Source organism: Fusarium odoratissimum (assembly GCF_000260195.1).
Source record: "Fusarium odoratissimum NRRL 54006 unplaced genomic scaffold supercont1.12, whole genome shotgun sequence".
Classification (NCBI taxonomy): Eukaryota; Fungi; Ascomycota; class Sordariomycetes; order Hypocreales; family Nectriaceae; genus Fusarium; species Fusarium odoratissimum.
This window is the reverse complement of record NW_022158698.1, coordinates 864,723-883,513: the sequence shown is the minus strand read 5'-3', so window position 1 is coordinate 883,513 and position 18,791 is coordinate 864,723. Positions and strand designations below refer to the sequence as shown.

Below are 18,791 nucleotides of genomic sequence, written 5' to 3'. Positions count from 1 at the left end.
CGGCTCGCCTGTCAAAACGACTTTTAGTTCAATCATGAGATCTGCGTCGTAAATTTCGATTTTGCTTGTTCATGATCGACATCCTAAAGTTTCACATCTTTTCTCCAATCATTATCTACTACCACTTCTGGTAACAATATTCACTTACACGCAAGCCGTCTGCTTGCTTCACAACATTGAAATGCAATCCTCAGCTTGAGTCAGGACACTAACATGTGGCTACTAATGTAATTAGTTCATTGAAGGCTCAAGCTCGGATCTCGGATCCAATGTTGGCCAGGCCCTTGTTCTGGACAATAACAAAGCCTCCATCTAATCATTCCATTATCAAATCTAAGGCTGCTTAATGTCCATCATTCAAAATCTGCCAAACCCATGTCTAATTAACCTTTATACGAACCAGTCAGCCCAATCTAACTAAGGTTGTTTAAATGTCCGAACGTGTTAGCGATAACTCAGAAACTCTTGTTTTACGAAATAGCGAATGAGAAGTCATTCCGCCACCTTTATTGGCCTGCTCTTGAGCTTCCTGATGCCTTATGCATGTTGTTACCGTTATTGCCAAACTGACACCTAATTTCATAGCCACGGGGCATATACACAAAAAACACATATCTACGAGGAGACCAATAGATTGCTGTTCTTGGTATTCGGCAACTCCGTGAACGGTATCACTCAACAACAATACATTCAGCCGCACATAGCTTCGCTACTTGCCTACTCAGATACGGCACAGATCCCACGTGGACTATCATGGTCTCATATCAGCATCCAAATCAAGCCTCAGCCGTTCGTTAAGCTGGCTTGCATAGGCTGGGTGGTCATCTTTCTTGCCAAAACATGCATAGGCAAGAAATAACCATCCAGGGTACACTACATACTCACCTAAGTCATGCCTTTGCCCCGTCTGTGTCGCGGTCTGATTCAAACACTGGTTATTGTCAAATAGCAAGCAGGCATATTAACTTGAAATCGTTTATATCCATATATCATTTGAAAGAGTTTGTGCTATTCTTTGTGACATAATGTTTCTTAGTGGATGAAACGTCGAGCCATTGCTATACACTCCTGATATTCACCATAGCAGTGACTTTCCTTAACCAATGCATATTTCACATAAAGTACAGACATAGATAAACGAAAAGCGATCCCAGCACTAATTAGCAAGTGAAACCTTAGAAGAGACCATAAACTGAATCAATCACCCTCCCAATCCTCCATACACAACCATTCGAACCACATTCCCTCTTCTCAACCTCCGCATTCATAACCCTCCCCCCTTCAACCTCGAGCTTGAATCCCGCACGCCCCTTGATATGTTTTCCATCCATTCTTCCGAAACCTGCCATTAGGAAGAACCGTGTCGCATCGGCGTTACCAGGTGCCTCAGCAACTTTGGTGAACGACTTTAGCGCTTCATTCGAAGGCACGAGGTAGACAACCTTGGAGTTCTCCTTTGTGCGACGTCCGGAGAACGACATATCAAGACGATCTCTGGGGAGCCACGGTGCAACGGTATATAGCAGCTCTTTGGCGCGAGATGTCTCAGGGTCTGCGGCCAATATATCCTTCATTGACTTGGAAGGGGAGTGCTTGATGGTTGGTAGAGAGCGGTGATTTCTGGCGGAGTCTTCACCGAAATAGGTGAGCAATGGATCAAGAATGTTGTCAATTTTGTACACGACGCCGTTCGAAGCGGGAACACGGATTGGTTTGCCTCTCTTGTCTTTCAGGAGTTTAGCTTGTGTGCGAGCGCGCACATCAGTCTTCGTCAGGCCTGGGTTGGTGGTGATAACCCCCTTCGAGTCAGTATGAATTGAGAAACCCTCAATCGAGACGATGTTCTTATTGTATAGATCATGTGGAGCGAGTTTGCCCGGCAAGATATGCGTACGGAGAAGAGTGGTCAAGAGAGGATAACCAACTGCTGTGGTCAGCTTCTCCGTGAGGCCATGGACCTTAGCAATCGCCTCGTTGGTAGGGGCGAGGATGGTGAAGTCAAGACCAACGTTGTTGTCATTGAAACGCTCCTCGAATGCAGGTTCGGGAATTCCAATGCCATCTCCTGTTGACTTGAAGAGTGCATAGAATGCGGTCAAGTCCTTGTACCCTTCCAGAACAGTGAGGACAGCATTGGTGCGATTAACCTTGGCTGATGCTCCAGCCAAGAAAAGCATGGAAGCGCACAGCGCTGCTTTGAAGAAGTTGGTCATGTTTGAAAAGAGAGTGTCGAGCGATAATTGTTTTGCTGAAGCTGATGTCTCACATCGTTAGTCGCGGAGCTTCGTACCATTTTATAGATATTTCAATATTATCATTGGACTCCGTAGCTTTGACGATGTTACCCAAGTCGAGTATTACTGTGCATAAGAGAAAGAAAATTCAGGTTTTCTTGATTTTGGAGATTTTCAATGCAACGCTCTTTTGCTCCGTGATGCTTCATGCTCTCATACTCAAGTTAAAGTATGTGCTACTCCTTAGTTGAGAGGAATTACACCAGAACAAGTAACCGTGCACCAAAGATCAAACACGCTGCTGAACCTTGATTCGAGCCGGGACGATCATGCTCCTCACGGGCCAGCTTTATTATCAGCCCTTTATGATTTGTTTAATATGCTGTGCGGCCATAGTCTTTCGCGACAGCGTCCAGAGCTTATAAATGCCATCAGTTATCGAATTCCAGTTAATTTTGTGGCATTTGGGGGCATAAAATGGCACGATCAAGTAACATCAGGACGCTTCATGAGAATACTGAGTATTCGCTCATATGAATTTCTAAGTCTATCATCTGATTCCAATATCTACAGGTAGTGATAATGAAGGACGATATCTCACAAAGTAATGTGTAGCGTTTGCTTGATAGTCATTACTCTAGATATCAAACTCAACAATGACTCAAACATTCTGCTTTATCAATTACGAATCTTACACTACATACAACTACTACATGAAGCTGAGACAGTATTGGGAATGCAATCAGATAGAAGTGAATAGTAACTGGAAGAATATAACATAAGTGCCGAAGATGATTCTACTCATATAAGTTCATACACGCATGATATACCCCTTACCCTAGAGCACTGTGATTTTCGCAACTGGTTGCTGCGCTGCCTGAGCAGCTACAGCAAAGGAAGACACGGGGAAGCTGGTGGCTAAAGCAAGCTGAAGCGATGCCATTAGGACACGCTGGACTGTAACTTAGCTGTTCTGATTCAACGTCCCCTTCTTGAATGTTACTATTTTAATCTTTTGTCCCTGCAAACTGCTTAACGCGGATGATGTTGGTGAGGATTCTAAGTACCTAGTTAAAAAGATACTCCTTTCTTGCAGCACATATAGCTATAGCGTGTGTACCTCCGAAGCAAGGTACATCTCTCATCGATACGTGCCATTGTTCAGGGTCCGAGTCCCTTCTTACATCGGCCAAGGACAATCACGACATCTGCTTTAATGCGGTATTTTATCCGAATGATGAGTGACATTAACTCCCTGACCAACTGGTGTTCCTATTGTGCCATATGTACTCGTTCAAGGTGATAAAAAGGCTGATGAATGGAAGTATCTTTTAGCTGTTAGTGACCTCCTTGGATTCCGTGAGTTTCTCCCAATCGTCATCCCTAGTGGGGCTTTCAGACAAGCTGATTGGTACCAATCGTCATTCCAGTTGCCATTGCCCCGCTGTCGATCTGACTGCCCCGCCATTTGCTACCCTGAGATCCAATGGAAAGAGCTTATCGAGCTTCTGAAGCCATTGATCATACGGGGAGCTCAACAGAAGAAATCCCATTGTTCCTGTTCCTGGGCCTGGCACCGCATCAGCACTGCATTTCACTTGCCTCGTCCCAACGCTTGCTCAGCTGTTAGGTTTAGGTACTGTAGGTATAAAGCTCCACGCTCGCCTCCTCTTTTTCAAGATGCGCCCTTTCTCTCCTGCATCCATCTCCCGCGTTACTCGCACAACCACTCGAATCAATACCTTTTTTACCCAACCTCGCAACTTTTCTTTCACACAAGCCATAATGGGTGTTCAGAAGACCATCATCTCCGAGGGCAGCGGCGCCTCTCCTCAGGTCGGCCAAAAGGTCACCATCCAATACACCGGCTGGATCAAGGACGAGTCCAAGCCTGACAACAAGGGTGACCAGTATGTTCATTCGTACGCCCACCGCTCTTGAACGCAGTTGACAACTCTCTTCACAGGTTCGATAGCTCCGTCGGCCGTGGTGCCTTCGTGGTCCCCATTGGTGTTGGCCAGGTCATCAAGGGTGCGTCTCCCTATCCAGTTTCGGATCTGTGACGCATAAGACACCAAAGCTGACTCCAAATAGGCTGGGATGAGGGTGTTACCCAAATGAAGCTCGGCGAGAAGGCCCTTCTCGACATCACCCCGTAAGTGTTCTCAACATCCTCAGATTAGTTGATATTTGGAATGCTAACCGTCACTGGCAGTGACTACGGCTACGGCGCTCGGTAAGCTCACAAATTAGGGCCATTGGACATGATGCCTCTGGAGCCGCCAAGCTAGACCATGAGGAAACAGCTAACATAGTTAACAGTGGCTTCCCCGGCGCCATTCCCCCCAACGCCACCCTCCTCTTGTAAGTTGATTGAATATTACCAGATAAATGAACAGCCTACTGACTACTCCTTCAGCGAGGTTGAGCTCCAGAAGATTAACTAAGTCCCTCAAATATCTACCGCTATCCTTCGATCGAGTCTGGAAACATGAAGCTTTGACGGGCTTCTGATTAGCTGCAAACGCTCAACGAATGCTACGATCGACCTGGTGCTCATTATACCCCTACAGACATGTAGCATCGGGGTGCAGTATGGAGTGAGGAACCAAATATGGCGACTTCTACATATTTCCTAGGGACGGTCAAACAAAGAATAATTGAGATCCAACGTGAACCTCTGTGATGACCATTGCTGGCATGTGTTGGTGAACAAAGGATGCACCGATAAATTGAGAGATATAATCAAGTATCTCGATGCCCCACCCCAAGCTGCTAATCAAGTATGTTTCTTTGTGCCGTAACTGAAGCTCACGTTGGTATGGCATCATGCGTAAAAATGCCCCGCGTACATCAACCCCGCCGTTTAAATCTCATGATGGACCTGCATGATTCTGAGGGTACCTGAACAAGAAGGTCGAGATCGCTGCAGTACCCTGAAAAATCGTACTGATGTGTCCGTAAGGGTTCTATACACCCGAAACTAACCGTGTCAAGTCAATGGAATCCAACAGAAGCTTGGAATCAGTAGCAATTAAGTGCTAGACCCATGAGAGGGGCGTCACCTACGTGTAGCTTTCACCCTAGCAACCTTGAACGTCCATGCAGTTGACTTGCTGCGGGGCTGCTGTGCCACGCTGAGCTTGTGTACTTACTGGAGCCTTCAAAATACCTAGGCTGCTGTTGGGTGAATGACTCGAAGAAACAGTTCAAAATTGTTCATTGCAGCAAAAACAGTATATAATACCTTAGTGAATACCAAATGAACCGATAAGAAGTGCAGATTGAAGCCTTGCACTGATTGATACCAGGCCAGGTGGCTTATTAAAGCTGAGGCGCCCGCTGACAGTATGGTTAGTGGGGCAAGACAGCTCTGCCTGGGGGACTTGGGCCATTACCTCATCACCATAGGACACTCCATGTCGCGCTCTCTTGTTCCACTCAACTTTCAAAGTTAGAACCTCTTTTCTTACAAACCACATTTGGCCATACTCACAACACGAATTTTACGACTCTACGGTCTGCGACGAAGATACACATCGCTCGCGGATAACTCATTCTCCTTTCTCCATCTCTCACCGTCCCCTTCTACTCTTTGGCGGGGTTGAGCTCTGCCTGGTGCTGGATCGCCCTCGCAACGACTGACGCAGCGTTTCCAACATTACCACCTCTTCTAAAACAGACAAGCTGGGGAAGCGAAAGCTCTCCAACGGGGAGTCACCTACCCATAAAAGAATAATGGCCGTAAGCCTAGATCCTCTGTACTCCCTATCTCGGCTTGTCGCCTGCCATACTCTTGCTTGAAGCATCAGAGCATGTGAAAAGCAGGTGCCATTTGAGAGACTTTCACCGTGAACATGCAAACAGGACCCGAAGATTCTAACAGTCCGGCTCAATAGGAACAAAAGCAACCAGAGGTCGACCTTGCGACCCGAATGCAGGTCGATGAGTCTGTTGTTGGACATAACGAAATCGATGAGTCCCTCTACAGCCGACAACTTTATGTGCTAGGCCACGAGGCCATGAAGCGTATGGGTGCTTCTAATGTGCTCATCGTCGGTCTAAAGGGTCTCGGCGTGGAAATCGCCAAGAACATCGCTCTGGCTGGTGTCAAGAGCCTTACCCTCTACGACCCTGCGCCAGTCCAGATTGCGGATCTCTCGTCCCAGTTCTTCCTCACACCCAGCGATGTCGGAAAGCCCAGAGATGAGGTCACTGTGCCTCGTGTCGCCGAGCTCAACGCCTATACCCCCGTTAAGCTCCACCAGTCACCTGGACTTGATGGTGAACTTTCGCAGTTCGACAAGTACCAAGTTGTTGTTCTGACCAATGCGCCTATCCACCAACAAAAGGCTATCGGTGACTACTGCCACAGCAAGGGCATATACGTCGTTATTGCCGACACATACGGTCTTTTCGGCTCCGTTTTCTGTGACTTTGGCGAGAAGTTCACTTGCATCGATCCTACTGGCGAGACTCCTCTTAACGGCATCGTGGCAGGCATTGACGAGGAGGGCTTGGTGTCTGCACTCGACGAAACTCGACATGGGCTGGAAGATGGCGATTACGTGACATTCTCCGAGGTTGAAGGAATGGAAGCACTCAACGGAGCGGAGCCCCGGAAGATCACGGTTAAGGGCCCATATACCTTCTCAATCGGCGATGTTTCTGGACTCGGTCAATACAAGCGAGGTGGCATGTACCAGCAGGTCAAGATGCCCAAGATCATCAACTTCAAGGACTTCACCACTGCGCTCAAGGAACCCGAGTTCCTTATCTCAGATTTCGCAAAGTTCGACCGACCTCAGCAGCTGCACCTCGGTTTCCAGGCACTCCATGCTTTCCAACTTACTCACAAGCGACTTCCCAACCCCATGGACAATGACGATGCTATCGTCGTTCTTGGTGCTGCTAAGAAGTTTGCTGAGCAGGAGGGTCTTGACATTCAGCTGGATGAGAAGCTTCTGAAGGAGCTGAGCTACCAAGCCCAGGGTGATCTTAACCCTATGGCTGCCTACTTTGGTGGCATTGTGGCACAGGAGGTCCTCAAGGCTGTTTCTGGCAAGTTCCAGCCTATCAACCAGTGGATGTACTTTGACTCTCTCGAGTCCCTGCCAACATCTACCAAGCGATCTGCTGAGCTCTGCAAGCCTATCGGTAGCCGATATGATGGACAGATCGCTGTATTTGGTACCGAGTTCCAGGACAAGATTGCCAACTTGAAGCAGTTCCTCGTTGGTGCTGGTGCTATTGGTTGTGAGATGCTCAAGAACTGGGCGATGATTGGTCTCGGAACAGGACCCGAGGGCAAGATCTGGGTGACTGACATGGACTCGATCGAGAGGAGTAACCTGAACCGTCAATTTTTGTTCCGCGCCGATGATGTTGGTCAGATGAAGAGTGACCGTGCTGCTCTTGCTGTTCAACGAATGAACCCTGACCTCGAAGGCCACATGGTAACACTCAAGGAACGCGTTAGCCCCGAGACCGAGAATGTTTTCAACGAGGACTTCTGGCGAAACCTTGATGGTGTAACCAATGCTCTTGACAACGTTGAGGCTCGAACATACGTCGACCGCCGATGCGTTTTCTTCCAGAAGCCTCTTCTCGAGAGCGGCACTCTTGGAACCAAGGGCAACACGCAGGTCGTTCTGCCTCATCTCACCGAGTCTTACTCATCCTCCCAGGACCCCCCCGAGAAGGAGTTCCCTATGTGCACCATCCGAAGTTTCCCCAACAAGATCGATCACACTATTGCCTGGGCCAAGGAGTACATGTTTGAGAAGCTTTTTGTCAAGGCTCCCCAAACTGTCAACCTGTACTTGACCCAGCCTCAGTTCATTGAGAATTCTATGAAGCAGGGCGGTAACCAGAAGGAGACTCTTGAGACGATTAGAAACTATCTCACGACCGAGAGGCCACGAACCTTTGAGGACTGTATCGCCTGGGCCCGTCAGTTGTTTGAGACTGAGTTTTCCAACAAGATCCAGCAGCTCTTGTATAACTTTCCCAAGGATTCTGAGACCTCATCTGGTACTCCTTTCTGGTCCGGACCTAAGCGAGCTCCTGATGCGCTCAAGTTCGACCCCAACAACCCCTCTCACTTCGGTTTCATTGTTGCGGCCGCCAACCTCCATGCTTTCAACTACAACATCAAGTCTCCTGGAACCGACAGGTCCATATATCTGCGAGAATTGGACAATGTTATCGTTCCCGACTTTACACCCAGTTCCAACGTGAAGATCCAGGCCGACGACAAGGAGCCTGTGGTAAGTATTTTCACATCTTATTCAAAAACCAGTACTAATTCATGATTAGGAGCCCGAGTCAAGCAATTTCGATGACAATGACGAGATTGAGAAGCTGACCGCCAGCCTTCCATCGCCCAGCTCTTTGTCTGGATTCCAGTTGGTCCCTGTTGACTTCGAGAAAGACGATGACTCGAACCATCACATCGACTTCATCACTGCTTGCAGCAACCTCCGAGCAGAGAACTACAAGATCGAGCCTGCTGATCGACACAAGACCAAGTTCATCGCTGGCAAGATCATTCCCGCCATCGCCACGACTACGGCATTGGTTACCGGTCTGGTGGTGCTTGAGCTGTACAAGATCATCGATGGCAAGGATGATCTAGAGCAGTACAAGAACGGTTTCATCAATCTGGCCCTGCCTTTCTTTGGCTTCAGCGAGCCTATTGCTAGCCCCAAGGTGGAATACCAAGGCCCTGACGGCAAGGTTACGTTGGATAAGATTTGGGATCGTTTTGAGATTGAGGACATCACCCTGAAGGAGCTTTTGGATACCTTCAAGGCCAAGGGTCTGACCATCAGTATGCTGAGCTCTGGTGTCAGCCTCCTCTACGCGTCTTTCTTCCCTCCTTCGAAGCTGAAGGAGCGTTATGACCTCAAGCTGAGCCAGTTGGTTGAGACAATCTCAAAGAAGCCTATCCCTTCACACCAAAAGGAGGTCATTTTTGAGATCGTTGCTGAGGATCTTGCAGAGGAAGATGTTGAAGTTCCCTACATCAAGGTCAAGATGGCATAAGCACTGTGGCTTTGAAGCTTTTGAACAGTCTTTTGAGATATGTATATGAGATGTTAGAAACGACTGGAGTGCACATGAGCACATGAAGGACCAAAGGATGAAGCCTATAAAGATAGATAAATTCATTGCTGTATGACAAAGCTTACGGAGACTGCTATATTGATTTGCTGTTGACTATTCTGAGACCCCAATGATCTTCTTTTCGCGTGCGCAAACGAAAACATATGCTGAACTGCCGAGACTACCACCCTGACTCGATATGGAAGGGAATTTTCTTTACCAAGCCAGTCGTCATGATGCACATGGGCTTATCAAGACAGTAGAGCATGATAACTAAGCAACTCGCAGTAAAGCGGGGTCGATTATTACGCCACGATTATGGAATGCTTCCAAGCGTGGCAGCCAAAGCTCTAGGACGGAATAGCTCAGGAATGGAAGCTCTCGGGGAACCCACCAGACGGAGGAAGAGTCCCTGGGGATTGGGAGGACAGGCTTTATCTGGTTGGTAACTAAGCTGCCATAGCTTGTGAGGGGCTGCTGAGCAAGTCATGAGTGAGCAAGGGTTCCATCATGTGTGGTGATGGCCACTTTTCTCGTACTCTCGTCAGCTGCAGCTAGCTATAAAGGTGTTGGTTGTCGCCGTCACTGAATGCTCCGATTTGTTTTTATAGACATGTCAATGCAAGGAGTTGGAATTCGATCATCTCGAGTTTTCAACAGGAGTTCCCTCTTTAGACCACAGCAACAACAATCGATCAGATTCATCACATCTATCAAAGCATCATCGTTTAAACCATCCCTCACTCAAGTTCAGCCCCCACATCAAATCAGAATGGTACACAGACCAGACACTCTCACTGCTCTTCTCAGCTTGCTAACAGAGCTACAGGCAAGCACTGGTAAAGTTACTGACTGGGTCAAGCCCGGCGACACATCTGGCGAGTTCAAGCGTCAAGTCAGCTCATTCCGAGACTGGATCTCTCGCGATCCCAATGCCAAGTATCCTGCTGAGGCTGGCCGATATCACCTCTATGTGAGCTACGCATGCCCGTGGGCGTGCCGTACACTCATCGCCCGCAAACTTAAGGGTCTTGAGGACATCATCTCCTACTCAGTTGTGCATTGGCATCTTGGTGAGGGAGGCTGGCGATTTGTTTCCAAGGATGAGGACGTTCCCGGTGACAATGTGATTCCTGATCCCATCAAGGGTCATGAGGGGTTCACTCACTTGAAGGACGTGTACTTTGAGAGTGAGAAGAACTACGATGGTCGATATACTGTGCCAGTTCTGTTTGACAAGAAGACAAACCGAATTGTGAGCAACGAAAGCAGTGAAATTCTGCGAATGCTTGGTACTGAGGTGAGTTATTCAATGTGTGCTTTGACCTACGATTGCTAATCTTATCTAGTTTGACGACATGCTGGATGAGAAGTACAAGGCCATTCAGCTGTACCCTGAAGATCTTCAGAAGCAAATCGAGGAGGTCCATGAGTGGCAATATGGCGGCATCAACAATGGTGTTTACAAGTCCGGCTTCGCAACCACCAGTGAAGCATACGAGCGCAACGTCGTCGCCCTCTTTGAAGCTCTCGACCGCGCTGAGAAGCATCTCTCCGAGCAACAAGGCCCCTACTGGTTCGGCGACAAGATTAGCGAAGTCGATATTCGACTGTTCGTCACGATCATTCGCTTCGATCCCGTCTACGTGCAGCACTTCAAGTGCAACATCCGCGACATTCGCTCAGGATACCCAGCTCTGCACAAGTGGATGCGAAACCTGTACTGGAACGATCCCGCATTCAAGGATACTACGCAGTTTGAGCATATCAAGTGGCACTACACCAGGAGCCACACTCAGATCAACCCTTTCTCTATCACGCCTGTTGGACCTCTGCCGCATATTCTGCCGCTTGAGGAGGAGGTGACTGCTGCGCAGAAGAAATAGGAACAAATATTGTCAATATGGGATAGTTAGCTAAAATAAGAAATATTGAACATTGTATTATTTGTTGCAGAATATGTGCATGGTTTATTATGCAATCATGAGCCGAGTTTTATTGTTGATGAAACTGAGGTGAAGCCCAATGGCTGATTTGTTTCAAGGCGCACAGTACAGGTACCCGAGATTTTAGTGGAGGCAGTGGAACGACACGACTGAATTCCATCAAGTGGAGGCTCATTCTCAGTGCGTGCAGCGGTATCAGACAGTGCACTCCAGCCAGGTCTATCCACTGTTTCTCCTCATTCCCATCCACAAACAAATCAAATCAATCAATCAATCAATCAACAACAACATCTCAGTTTTCTTTTCAGCCGACGTTTACGAACTCAACGCTCACGAGACAATTTATTCAATTAAGATAAATGAGAATATTCTAGCATATTATACCTTCTTTGTTCCTATATACCTGCCCAGAAACAGGGTCTGACTTGTTCTATTGCCAACTGTCACTCACGCTAACAGCGCTAAGTGTCTCTCACTGGACACTCAAGCCCTCGCGCTCGCCTCCTCCACTCTCTGTCGCCTCTCTCTCGTCTTTCTCGCCCGTTTTCGGTCTCTCCCTCTCGCAACCACGTCAAGCCACCGAAAACAATCCTCGATATCCGTACATCCCAAGCCCAACCCAATCCACCTCAACCATCTCCTGCGTCTTGCGCACCGTTGTACACTGTCACGCTTTCCGTTAAACCGCCCGCCTTCGACATCATTCCACTAAACCCTTGGACTTCTTTCAATACTGTACTTTGTACCAAGTCAATCAATATTTACCCGCTCGGCGAATCAATAATTACAATACATTCTCTCCCTCGCTGGGCCCTTGCTTGTTCTTGATTGGGGCTTTTCGACTCGATAAAGCCCAGCTCTGGCTTGGCTCCACCTCTGGTTCGCCTTGTCCACCACCACCAGCAAAGCAAAGCACAGCACAGCACAACCACAAAGTGCACCACCACCACCTTAGGACGTCACCCTTCTTCGCCAACCACCAACTCGCTCGACCTGATCTCTTTTTCACGTTCTTGTTCACCAAAGCCCCCTACCTCGACCGTTACTACCGCTGCCTGAATTCACCTCACGATATTCACCCCGCGTACTCTCCTCACCTGACTCACCGTCCGAACGAATTGATCGTCCTACTCTCCGCACAACACTCATTCCGCTATCGCAACTTCTCGCCACGTCGTCACCCCTGCTTGTTGCACCAACAACTAATAAATTTCCAAAAACCACACTCTGCCCGAACTCGAAGCTGCTGCCTTTCAAGAGAATACAATTCTCTAAAGGCTACCTCGATTGCGCTCGCACGTCCACCTTGGGACACTTCATACTTCTTTATACTATACCACCGATAACTCGAATGCGCTCATAGCGCCAACTGTTTCTTCATCATGGTAATCCGCTATGAGGCCAATTTCTTGATCTACTTACGGGAATCACCGTTATGTACCAAACCGCCAAGTCTCCCTCCAGCTGAAGACTGGATGGGGTGAGTAACAATGATTTCCTCAAGTCATATTCAAGTCTCCTGACCTAGATTAGACCCCCACCTGAGCCAAATCGCATACAAACAAAGGTTCCTGGTGATCGACCTCGATCCAACGACAACCCTCTACTTGACCAGAGTAATCGCCGTCCCGGTGTTGAGAGACACGTTTCAAGGAATAGTGCCAGTTTGTCTCTCCTGTCCTTCGCTCCTAGGCTCTCCGTGTACTGACCAGCGCGCACCTATCCAGACCCTGAAGACCTCGTATTTGCACCACCCCGAACAGCGTTTGCTTCAGCGCGAGGCAAATCATCGCTCGAAACGGACAAAACTGCCAAGGAGTCTGACGCTTCGGGGCGTTTCGGCAACTTTCGAAGTCGCAATGGAGATCTTGACGTTGACCGATTTCGCGATGGACGCAATAGCAATGGTCACCGCCGTCGTGAAGGTGAGAGCGAATCAGATGGTTGGAGTACTGTGAAGCCACGCAAGAGTTTTGGGCACGAGGGTGCTGAGCGTTTCCATGGACGTATGGGAGGCAACTTCCGAGATGACAAGCGACAGCCCAGAGAACGTGACGACGCTGCTCGGGATCGCCCTGCACGAAGCTTTGACACTTTCGCCAGAGACGGAGACGATGAGGGTAGATCTCGAAACGGAACGAACAGGAACAAAACTGAGCCGTGGTACAAGAACGAGTCTAACGCAGTCACCACTCCGGCTGTTGAAACTACTACCACCCCCGACAAGCGTGAACGAATTGATCGCGCGAAGAGCTGGAGAGACCGCGATGCGATCGCTGATACTCCTGATGATCGTCATAATAACAACAATAACAACAACAATCGCACCCATGATCGACGATGGGGACGAGACCGCGATCAACGAGTCGAGCGTGAGCCTGAATGGCTAGACGAACCTCTTGAGGAGCATCCCGAAGCTCACACGCAGCAAGATTTCCAGAAGTGGATGGAAGAGATGAAGAAGGCCAAGGCTGGAATCCCTGCTGCTCCTGGTAAATCCGCGAATGTCGAGGCAGCTGAAGCCATCATCGAGGCTGGAAAGCCCCCTGTGCAATCTGCCCCAGCGGTTCAAGCTGGACCTGATAAGTTCTTCATGGCGTTTGGATCGAATGCTGGTCTGGATGCTCCTCTCGCTGAAGAGACCAAGGAACCTGTCAACAAACCAAAGGCAGCTGGCAAATCTTCCAGGTTTACGTCTTTCTTTTCGCAACCCCAGGAGGAGCCTCGAGGCAAAACGGAACCTCCAACTCCTATGACGGGACCTCCTGTCAACAGTAGTATGCCTTTGCCTCTCCCCTTTGCTGGCGGCCCAGCTCCTCCAGCAGGCGGCGAAGATGAGCGACAAGCTTTCCAGCAACTGCTGGCAAAGCTACAGAAGCAGACGATGAGCGCTACACCACCAGGACTGCCCGCGTTTGCTGCCCCTCAAGGTACGCCGCCAAATGCTGGCAGGCCGAACGCCATTACCTCTCCCGAATCTCCTTTCCAGCAGTATGGACCTGATCGACGAATGGACGGTCCTATTGGCCGAGTCCCGCCTCAGCATGTTCAAGAGATTCTTGCACCTCGACCCCAGCCACAAGCTGCTCGCCCCGAGCAACTTCTTCAGGATCTCGTTGGCCAGCGCCAGCGAGCTCCCAGTCAAGGTTCTGGACGTCCTGATGCCGCTCGTAACAACAGTAACACTGAGTTCTTGATGAATCTCATGAGAGCACCTCCCGACGCCCAGCGCAATGAATTGTTGATGCGCATGGGCCCACAGCAGCAGAAGCCACCACAGATGCCTCAGGAGCCCGATTTCCCCAGAGACGATCGTGGTCCTCAACGTCAAATGCGCCAACCACCCCCTGGTTTTCCCATGGAAGAACGATTCCACAACCCTCCTGACGCTGATGTTCGACCCAACCAGCCTACACAGATCCTGCAACGCCCACCTCCACCTCCTGGTCTGGACCATCAGATGCCTCCCAGCTGGATGCCTGGTGGCCAAATGCCTCCTCCTCAGCAACGAGGTCCTATGATCCCTCCCCCAGGACTTCCTGCTGGTCTCGGTGGCCCTGGCGGCCCTGGACCCAACCGTAACATGCCCATGCCTCACATGTTTCCTCCCAACTTCCCTCCTGGCGTGATGCCTCCTCTCGATGCCTTGGGTGGCCCTCCTCCTCGAAACATGCCTCCCCCTGCCTTCTACGGCGGCCTTCCTCCCGGATTCATTCCCCCTGGGCTCGGCGGCTTCAACGGCCCCCCCGGACCTGACTTCCCTGGTGGTCCCTTTGAAGGCCGCGGTATGCCACCGCCCGGTAACGGCCGTGGTGCCGCCTTCGGTAGACCTTAATTGCATCTCATACGAATACCGTGCTTCAACACATCGAATAAAACACCCCTCGACCACAGAGTCTGTACCACTTTTGTACGGAATCAATCAGCCTGTCTGCAGAAACTTTTGAAACTCAAAGCCTTACAATTAACAAAGGGGCTTCTTCCACTATTGTACGAATATCTACCGAAATCGACTCACCGCATCTTTTGAACGCATGCTTGGAATCAGGGTACGCCCTGTAGCTAGTAACTTGTTTTTTTACGTGTCATTTTTGGGAAGCACGGCGATGGGGGGGAATCAAGGGATATAGGCATGATGGTTTAACTCGGTGAAAGTTAGGTAGTGAATTCAAATGGATTGGTTGATGGGCGATTTACCTGAGCTTCCTTCTTGTCTGGGTACACACTGGCGATGATCACGACGATTTCTGCTAATGTGATAATGAGGAGTAAATAGCAGTTACTTCAAAGTCATGTTGAAACGAGAACAAAGAATTCACGACGTTTATACACTACAACTGATTTATACAGATGAACGTCTCCCAACCATTCGAGTTACCAAGTTAAGTAATGCTTCCAACATAGATAGTAATCAATACACAAAAGACGGTAGAACAACGCCACGCTCCGTCGACGAATTACGAAACCAGAAATTCCACCATGTGCTTTACTGAGAAGCCACATTAGGCCGAAGGACCATCCAGCCGACTTCTACTGGAAGCACTCCTTTCTGGCTCATGCGACGCATTTGTATGGTAATCTTCAGACGAAGTCGACGTTTCTGTAGTCTGTGATCGTCGAATGGCCCTCGGTTTCGGCGGAGAAGGTGAAGAGAGACCACGGTTCCAAGAACCCTACTTCTTGATACCGAGAAAGTTACGCTTCTTCTTTTCCTTGTGGAGCTTGGCTGGCTCCTCATGGTGTTGTTGAACACTGTGGTGCGATGTTGGCCGTGGTGCTGCGTTGTTACCGTGGTTATTATTAATCGACATGTTTGACATGGCAGCCGTTGGAGGCGCCATGCCAGGGCTGGGTCTTGAAGGAAGACCGCCGGGTCGGTTCGTGGGACCAGGCGGCAGTCCTTGCTGTGAGGGCTGTTGTGATGGTGCTGGGCGAGGAGGAGCCGGTCGCTCGAAGAGATGTCGTGGAGCGTGTCGCTTAGGTCGCTCCAGGGGTAGGTCAAGTTGACGCTTATCGCGACTGAGATCGCCCACTTGGCGAATAAATAACTGAGGAGTAATCATATGAGAAGTGACGAGAATGATATCTCGACTGCGCGCTTCACCGACTTCGTAGCATGATCGGCTCTCGCTGTATGTAGCACCTCCAGCCATGAAGACAATTAATCGCTGTCGGTTCTCTGGTGGACGGCGTCCAGCTGCTGCCCAATTTGGTCGACCGGCACGAAGAGAACCTCCCTGTGCTAAGTGAAGCTCCTCATTGGGGTCCAGTGGTGGCTTCACGTAAGGGAAGTGAGTCTGATCTAACATGCCCCTTGCCAGATGGTCCACCATGTGTTTCATTGCTGGCTCGAATCGTGTTAATCCATATTCCTCGTTCAACTGTGTCGATTTTGGATCGATCGGGAATAGAGGCGCAGGAATCTGGCGCACGTCCTTGAGCGCATGTGTCATATGTCCACCAAGCTGCTCAAAGTTCACCACAACCTCGCGGTCAGACTGAGGGAGGGATGCGTGGGCCAAGAGTCGTTTGATGTCTTCGTCAATGACACCATCCCGGTAGAGAATGAATAATATGATGAGGCGCAGCCTGTCTGAAGGTGATACGGCCTCATCGTCCAACAGAGGTACAATCATTTCGAGAATGTTCTTCGGTCTCTTAAAGTCCTCGTCCAGTCCAGAGGCGAGTGTTTGCTCTATAGAGGCGATATCCATCAACTTGTGCTTCTGGAAAATGTTCATACATTCTTGCGCCATGGTCAGATGCAGCGAATATGCCTCCTTCATCTCCTGGAACTGCGGCAAGCCCGCCAACATATCTCTAATCGTATTAAGGTTGGTCGTGTCGGCATTCTCATTGGTGAAGTGGGGGTTTTGTTGGAGGAACTTTTGGAAATCGCCCATAAGTTTATCAATCGTGTCCTTCATGTGTCTGTGTCGATTGTCCACCCATATCTTGTCCTTATCTGTGAGCTCCATATCTTTCTCTTCGGCTTCCGGAGTTCCTTCGTTGATGGTCGTACGATAAGTGACCTTGTCGCCATCCTTGATCGGCAGGAGGTCGTGTGCCATGGCTTGGTAGGAGAACTCATGTACCAAAGGTGACATCAAATCCATCGATCGGTCTGTGATGACGAGTGTCGCCTGTGGTCGTGGTGAGGGTGGAGGGAAGCTAGTATCCCATTGCGCATACGCATCGAGCTCTTCCTGGACAAATCGAGCCAGGTGAGTGCAGAGGACGGCTGCCTCGTGGCGTGCGCTTTGCGGCTTGTAGTAACGAACTTTGGGGTATTCTCCGAGTGTAATACAAAGACCGGCGATCTAACTTCTTATCAACAAACGTCATTGGGGCGAAGCGTGCTGCCGCCGTACCTTTTGCGCTAGACTCTTCATGTGTGTTGGAACGATGGCGTTACAGGCTGGGTGGAAGAGCATGGGAAAGCTCCAGGGATCGCGAAGGGTAACTAGATGCGATTCTCGAGGCAGGAAATCGACGAACATGGTTTGGAAACCGGCGCGGAGCTGTCGGGCTCCAGGAAAGTCGTCGATCTTGCGTCGCAATGAGGGGTCGAGGAGGCCGGTCCAGACGAGGTAGTAGCTGCGATAACGTCGCATCTCGAAATCGGCGAGAAGGCATTCGACAGCGAAGGATTCGGGAGAAAGGATATAGATTGCGTCCATCTCAGGGTTCGGTTCGCGACGGTTCTCGATTCGCTCGATAGCTGGAGGAAACGCTGGTCAGTACCAGACACCAAGCTGGCAGTCAGATAGACCAACTGGCGATATTATTATTGAGAATGTCATCCTCCTTGACGACATTGTCAATGATCTTTTTGGAGTTCTCGTCAACGATCAGGCATTTCCACTATTGCATCAAAGACGTCAGTCAACTGTCGAGCTCAAAGCTTGGCTGGTAGCTTACATCGCCTCGAGTGATCTTCTTGATCTGCCCCAAGATAGCTGAAGTCGGCGCATTAGCAACGAACTGTGTATAGTGTTTGTATCGTATATATCATACCATCATGCTGCTCTTGAATGACGGACAGCCCCATGGTGTACAGTAAAGGCGGGCTGCCCTGTCACGTCGTTGGGTATGGAGATATTGAGGGAGGCTGAGATAGTGTTTGACAATGAGAGAAGCGGTAGGATCCAGCCCAGAACCTTGAATTGAAGCGATACGGTGAGGCGCAGGGGTATCAAAGTTAAGTTAAAAGAAAAATGGTGCAATGTAAAGTGGCTAAAGTTGAGGTTTTGGGTGGTTTGCTCAAGTATCGAGGACTCTAAGTTTGGTTTGGGCCCAAGTCAGGAGTTGAGGTGCTATGGCTTTCCATTTGGCGGGGTTTCATCATCTCAATGGAAGGCATGAAGAAGGTGGGTCCAGGTCTTGCAGTCGCTAGCGCCTGGTGGTTGGTTAGTGATGGTCGCTGTAAAGGTCCCTGAAGGAAGCCTACAGGACAGAGCATCAGCAGCATGACATAGGGAGCGGTGTATCAGCCTCAACTTCG

General features: G+C 49.5%; 6 protein-coding genes across 10 annotated transcripts; 4 read left to right on the top strand and 2 right to left on the bottom strand.

Moving 5' to 3' along the window:
- Positions 1 to 1,086: 1,086 nt before the first annotated feature.
- FOIG_08282 (uncharacterized protein) lies at positions 1,087 to 2,241 on the bottom strand. The gene has a single exon (XM_031208264.1). It carries the CDS (start codon positions 2,211 to 2,213, stop codon positions 1,176 to 1,178), a length of 1,038 nt encoding a protein of 345 aa, XP_031062398.1. The 5' UTR covers positions 2,214 to 2,241; the 3' UTR covers positions 1,087 to 1,175.
- A 1,651-nt stretch (positions 2,242 to 3,892) lies between these two features.
- Positions 3,893 to 4,602, top strand: FOIG_08281 (peptidylprolyl isomerase; the record flags this gene model as incomplete). The annotated part of the gene is made up of 5 exons (XM_031208263.1): positions 3,893 to 4,144; positions 4,201 to 4,265; positions 4,329 to 4,389; positions 4,450 to 4,470; positions 4,557 to 4,602. The coding sequence occupies exons 1-5, from the start codon at positions 3,915 to 3,917 to the stop codon at positions 4,600 to 4,602; spliced, it is 423 nt and encodes a 140-aa protein (XP_031062397.1). The 5' UTR covers positions 3,893 to 3,914.
- Positions 4,603 to 5,641: 1,039 nt separating this feature from the next.
- On the top strand, positions 5,642 to 9,529 carry FOIG_08280 (ubiquitin-activating enzyme E1). Of its 3 annotated transcripts, XM_031208260.1 has the most exons (3): positions 5,656 to 5,978; positions 6,134 to 8,503; positions 8,553 to 9,482. In XM_031208260.1, exons 1-3 carry the CDS (start codon positions 5,973 to 5,975, stop codon positions 9,279 to 9,281), a joined length of 3,105 nt encoding a protein of 1,034 aa, XP_031062394.1. In that variant the 5' UTR covers positions 5,656 to 5,972; the 3' UTR covers positions 9,282 to 9,482. The 3 variants fall into 3 exon arrangements, with proteins under 3 accessions (XP_031062395.1, XP_031062394.1, XP_031062396.1); XM_031208261.1 differs by having other exon boundaries at positions 5,642 to 8,503; positions 8,553 to 9,529; XM_031208262.1 differs by having other exon boundaries at positions 6,134 to 9,482.
- A 584-nt stretch (positions 9,530 to 10,113) lies between these two features.
- On the top strand, positions 10,114 to 11,227 carry FOIG_08279 (glutathione S-transferase; the record flags this gene model as incomplete). The annotated part of the gene is made up of 3 exons (XM_031208259.1): positions 10,114 to 10,116; positions 10,171 to 10,641; positions 10,691 to 11,227. 3 exons carry the CDS (start codon positions 10,114 to 10,116, stop codon positions 11,225 to 11,227), a joined length of 1,011 nt encoding a protein of 336 aa, XP_031062393.1.
- Positions 11,228 to 12,947: 1,720 nt separating this feature from the next.
- On the bottom strand, positions 12,948 to 18,606 carry FOIG_08277 (uncharacterized protein). Of its 3 annotated transcripts, XM_031208255.1 has the most exons (5): positions 18,305 to 18,606; positions 18,209 to 18,246; positions 18,064 to 18,151; positions 17,659 to 18,008; positions 12,948 to 17,607 (listed from the first exon to the last, which is right to left on the bottom strand). In XM_031208255.1, exons 1-5 carry the CDS (start codon positions 18,336 to 18,338, stop codon positions 15,961 to 15,963), a joined length of 2,157 nt encoding a protein of 718 aa, XP_031062389.1. In that variant the 5' UTR covers positions 18,339 to 18,606; the 3' UTR covers positions 12,948 to 15,960. The 3 variants fall into 3 exon arrangements, with proteins under 3 accessions (XP_031062389.1, XP_031062390.1, XP_031062391.1); XM_031208256.1 differs by having other exon boundaries at positions 17,659 to 18,151; XM_031208257.1 differs by lacking the exon at positions 18,305 to 18,606 and having other exon boundaries at positions 18,209 to 18,301.
- On the top strand, positions 13,296 to 15,122 carry FOIG_08278 (uncharacterized protein; the record flags this gene model as incomplete). The annotated part of the gene is made up of 1 exon (XM_031208258.1): positions 13,296 to 15,122. The coding sequence occupies one exon, from the start codon at positions 13,296 to 13,298 to the stop codon at positions 15,120 to 15,122; it is 1,827 nt and encodes a 608-aa protein (XP_031062392.1).
- Positions 18,607 to 18,791: the final 185 nt, after the last annotated feature.

What these genes read in the sequence shown, in the direction of transcription:
- FOIG_08282 (XM_031208264.1), bottom strand. Translation starts at nt 2,213, where the DNA reads ATGACCAACTTCTTCAAAGCAGCGCTGTGCGCTTCCATGCTTTTCTTG.
- FOIG_08277 (XM_031208255.1), bottom strand. Translation starts at nt 18,338, where the DNA reads ATGGGGCTGTCCGTCATTCAAGAGCAGCATGATG. An exon ending in AGAAGATCACTCGAGGCGAT is followed by an intron (nt 18,152 to 18,208) that starts GTAAGCTACCAG and finishes TTGATGCAATAG; the next exon opens with TGGAAATGCCTGATCGTTGA. An exon ending in TGAAGAGTCTAGCGCAAAAG is followed by an intron (nt 17,608 to 17,658) that starts GTACGGCGGCAG and finishes ATAAGAAGTTAG; the next exon opens with ATCGCCGGTCTTTGTATTAC.
- FOIG_08280 (XM_031208260.1), top strand. An exon ending in CCGACGACAAGGAGCCTGTG is followed by an intron (nt 8,504 to 8,552) that starts GTAAGTATTTTC and finishes ATTCATGATTAG; the next exon opens with GAGCCCGAGTCAAGCAATTT.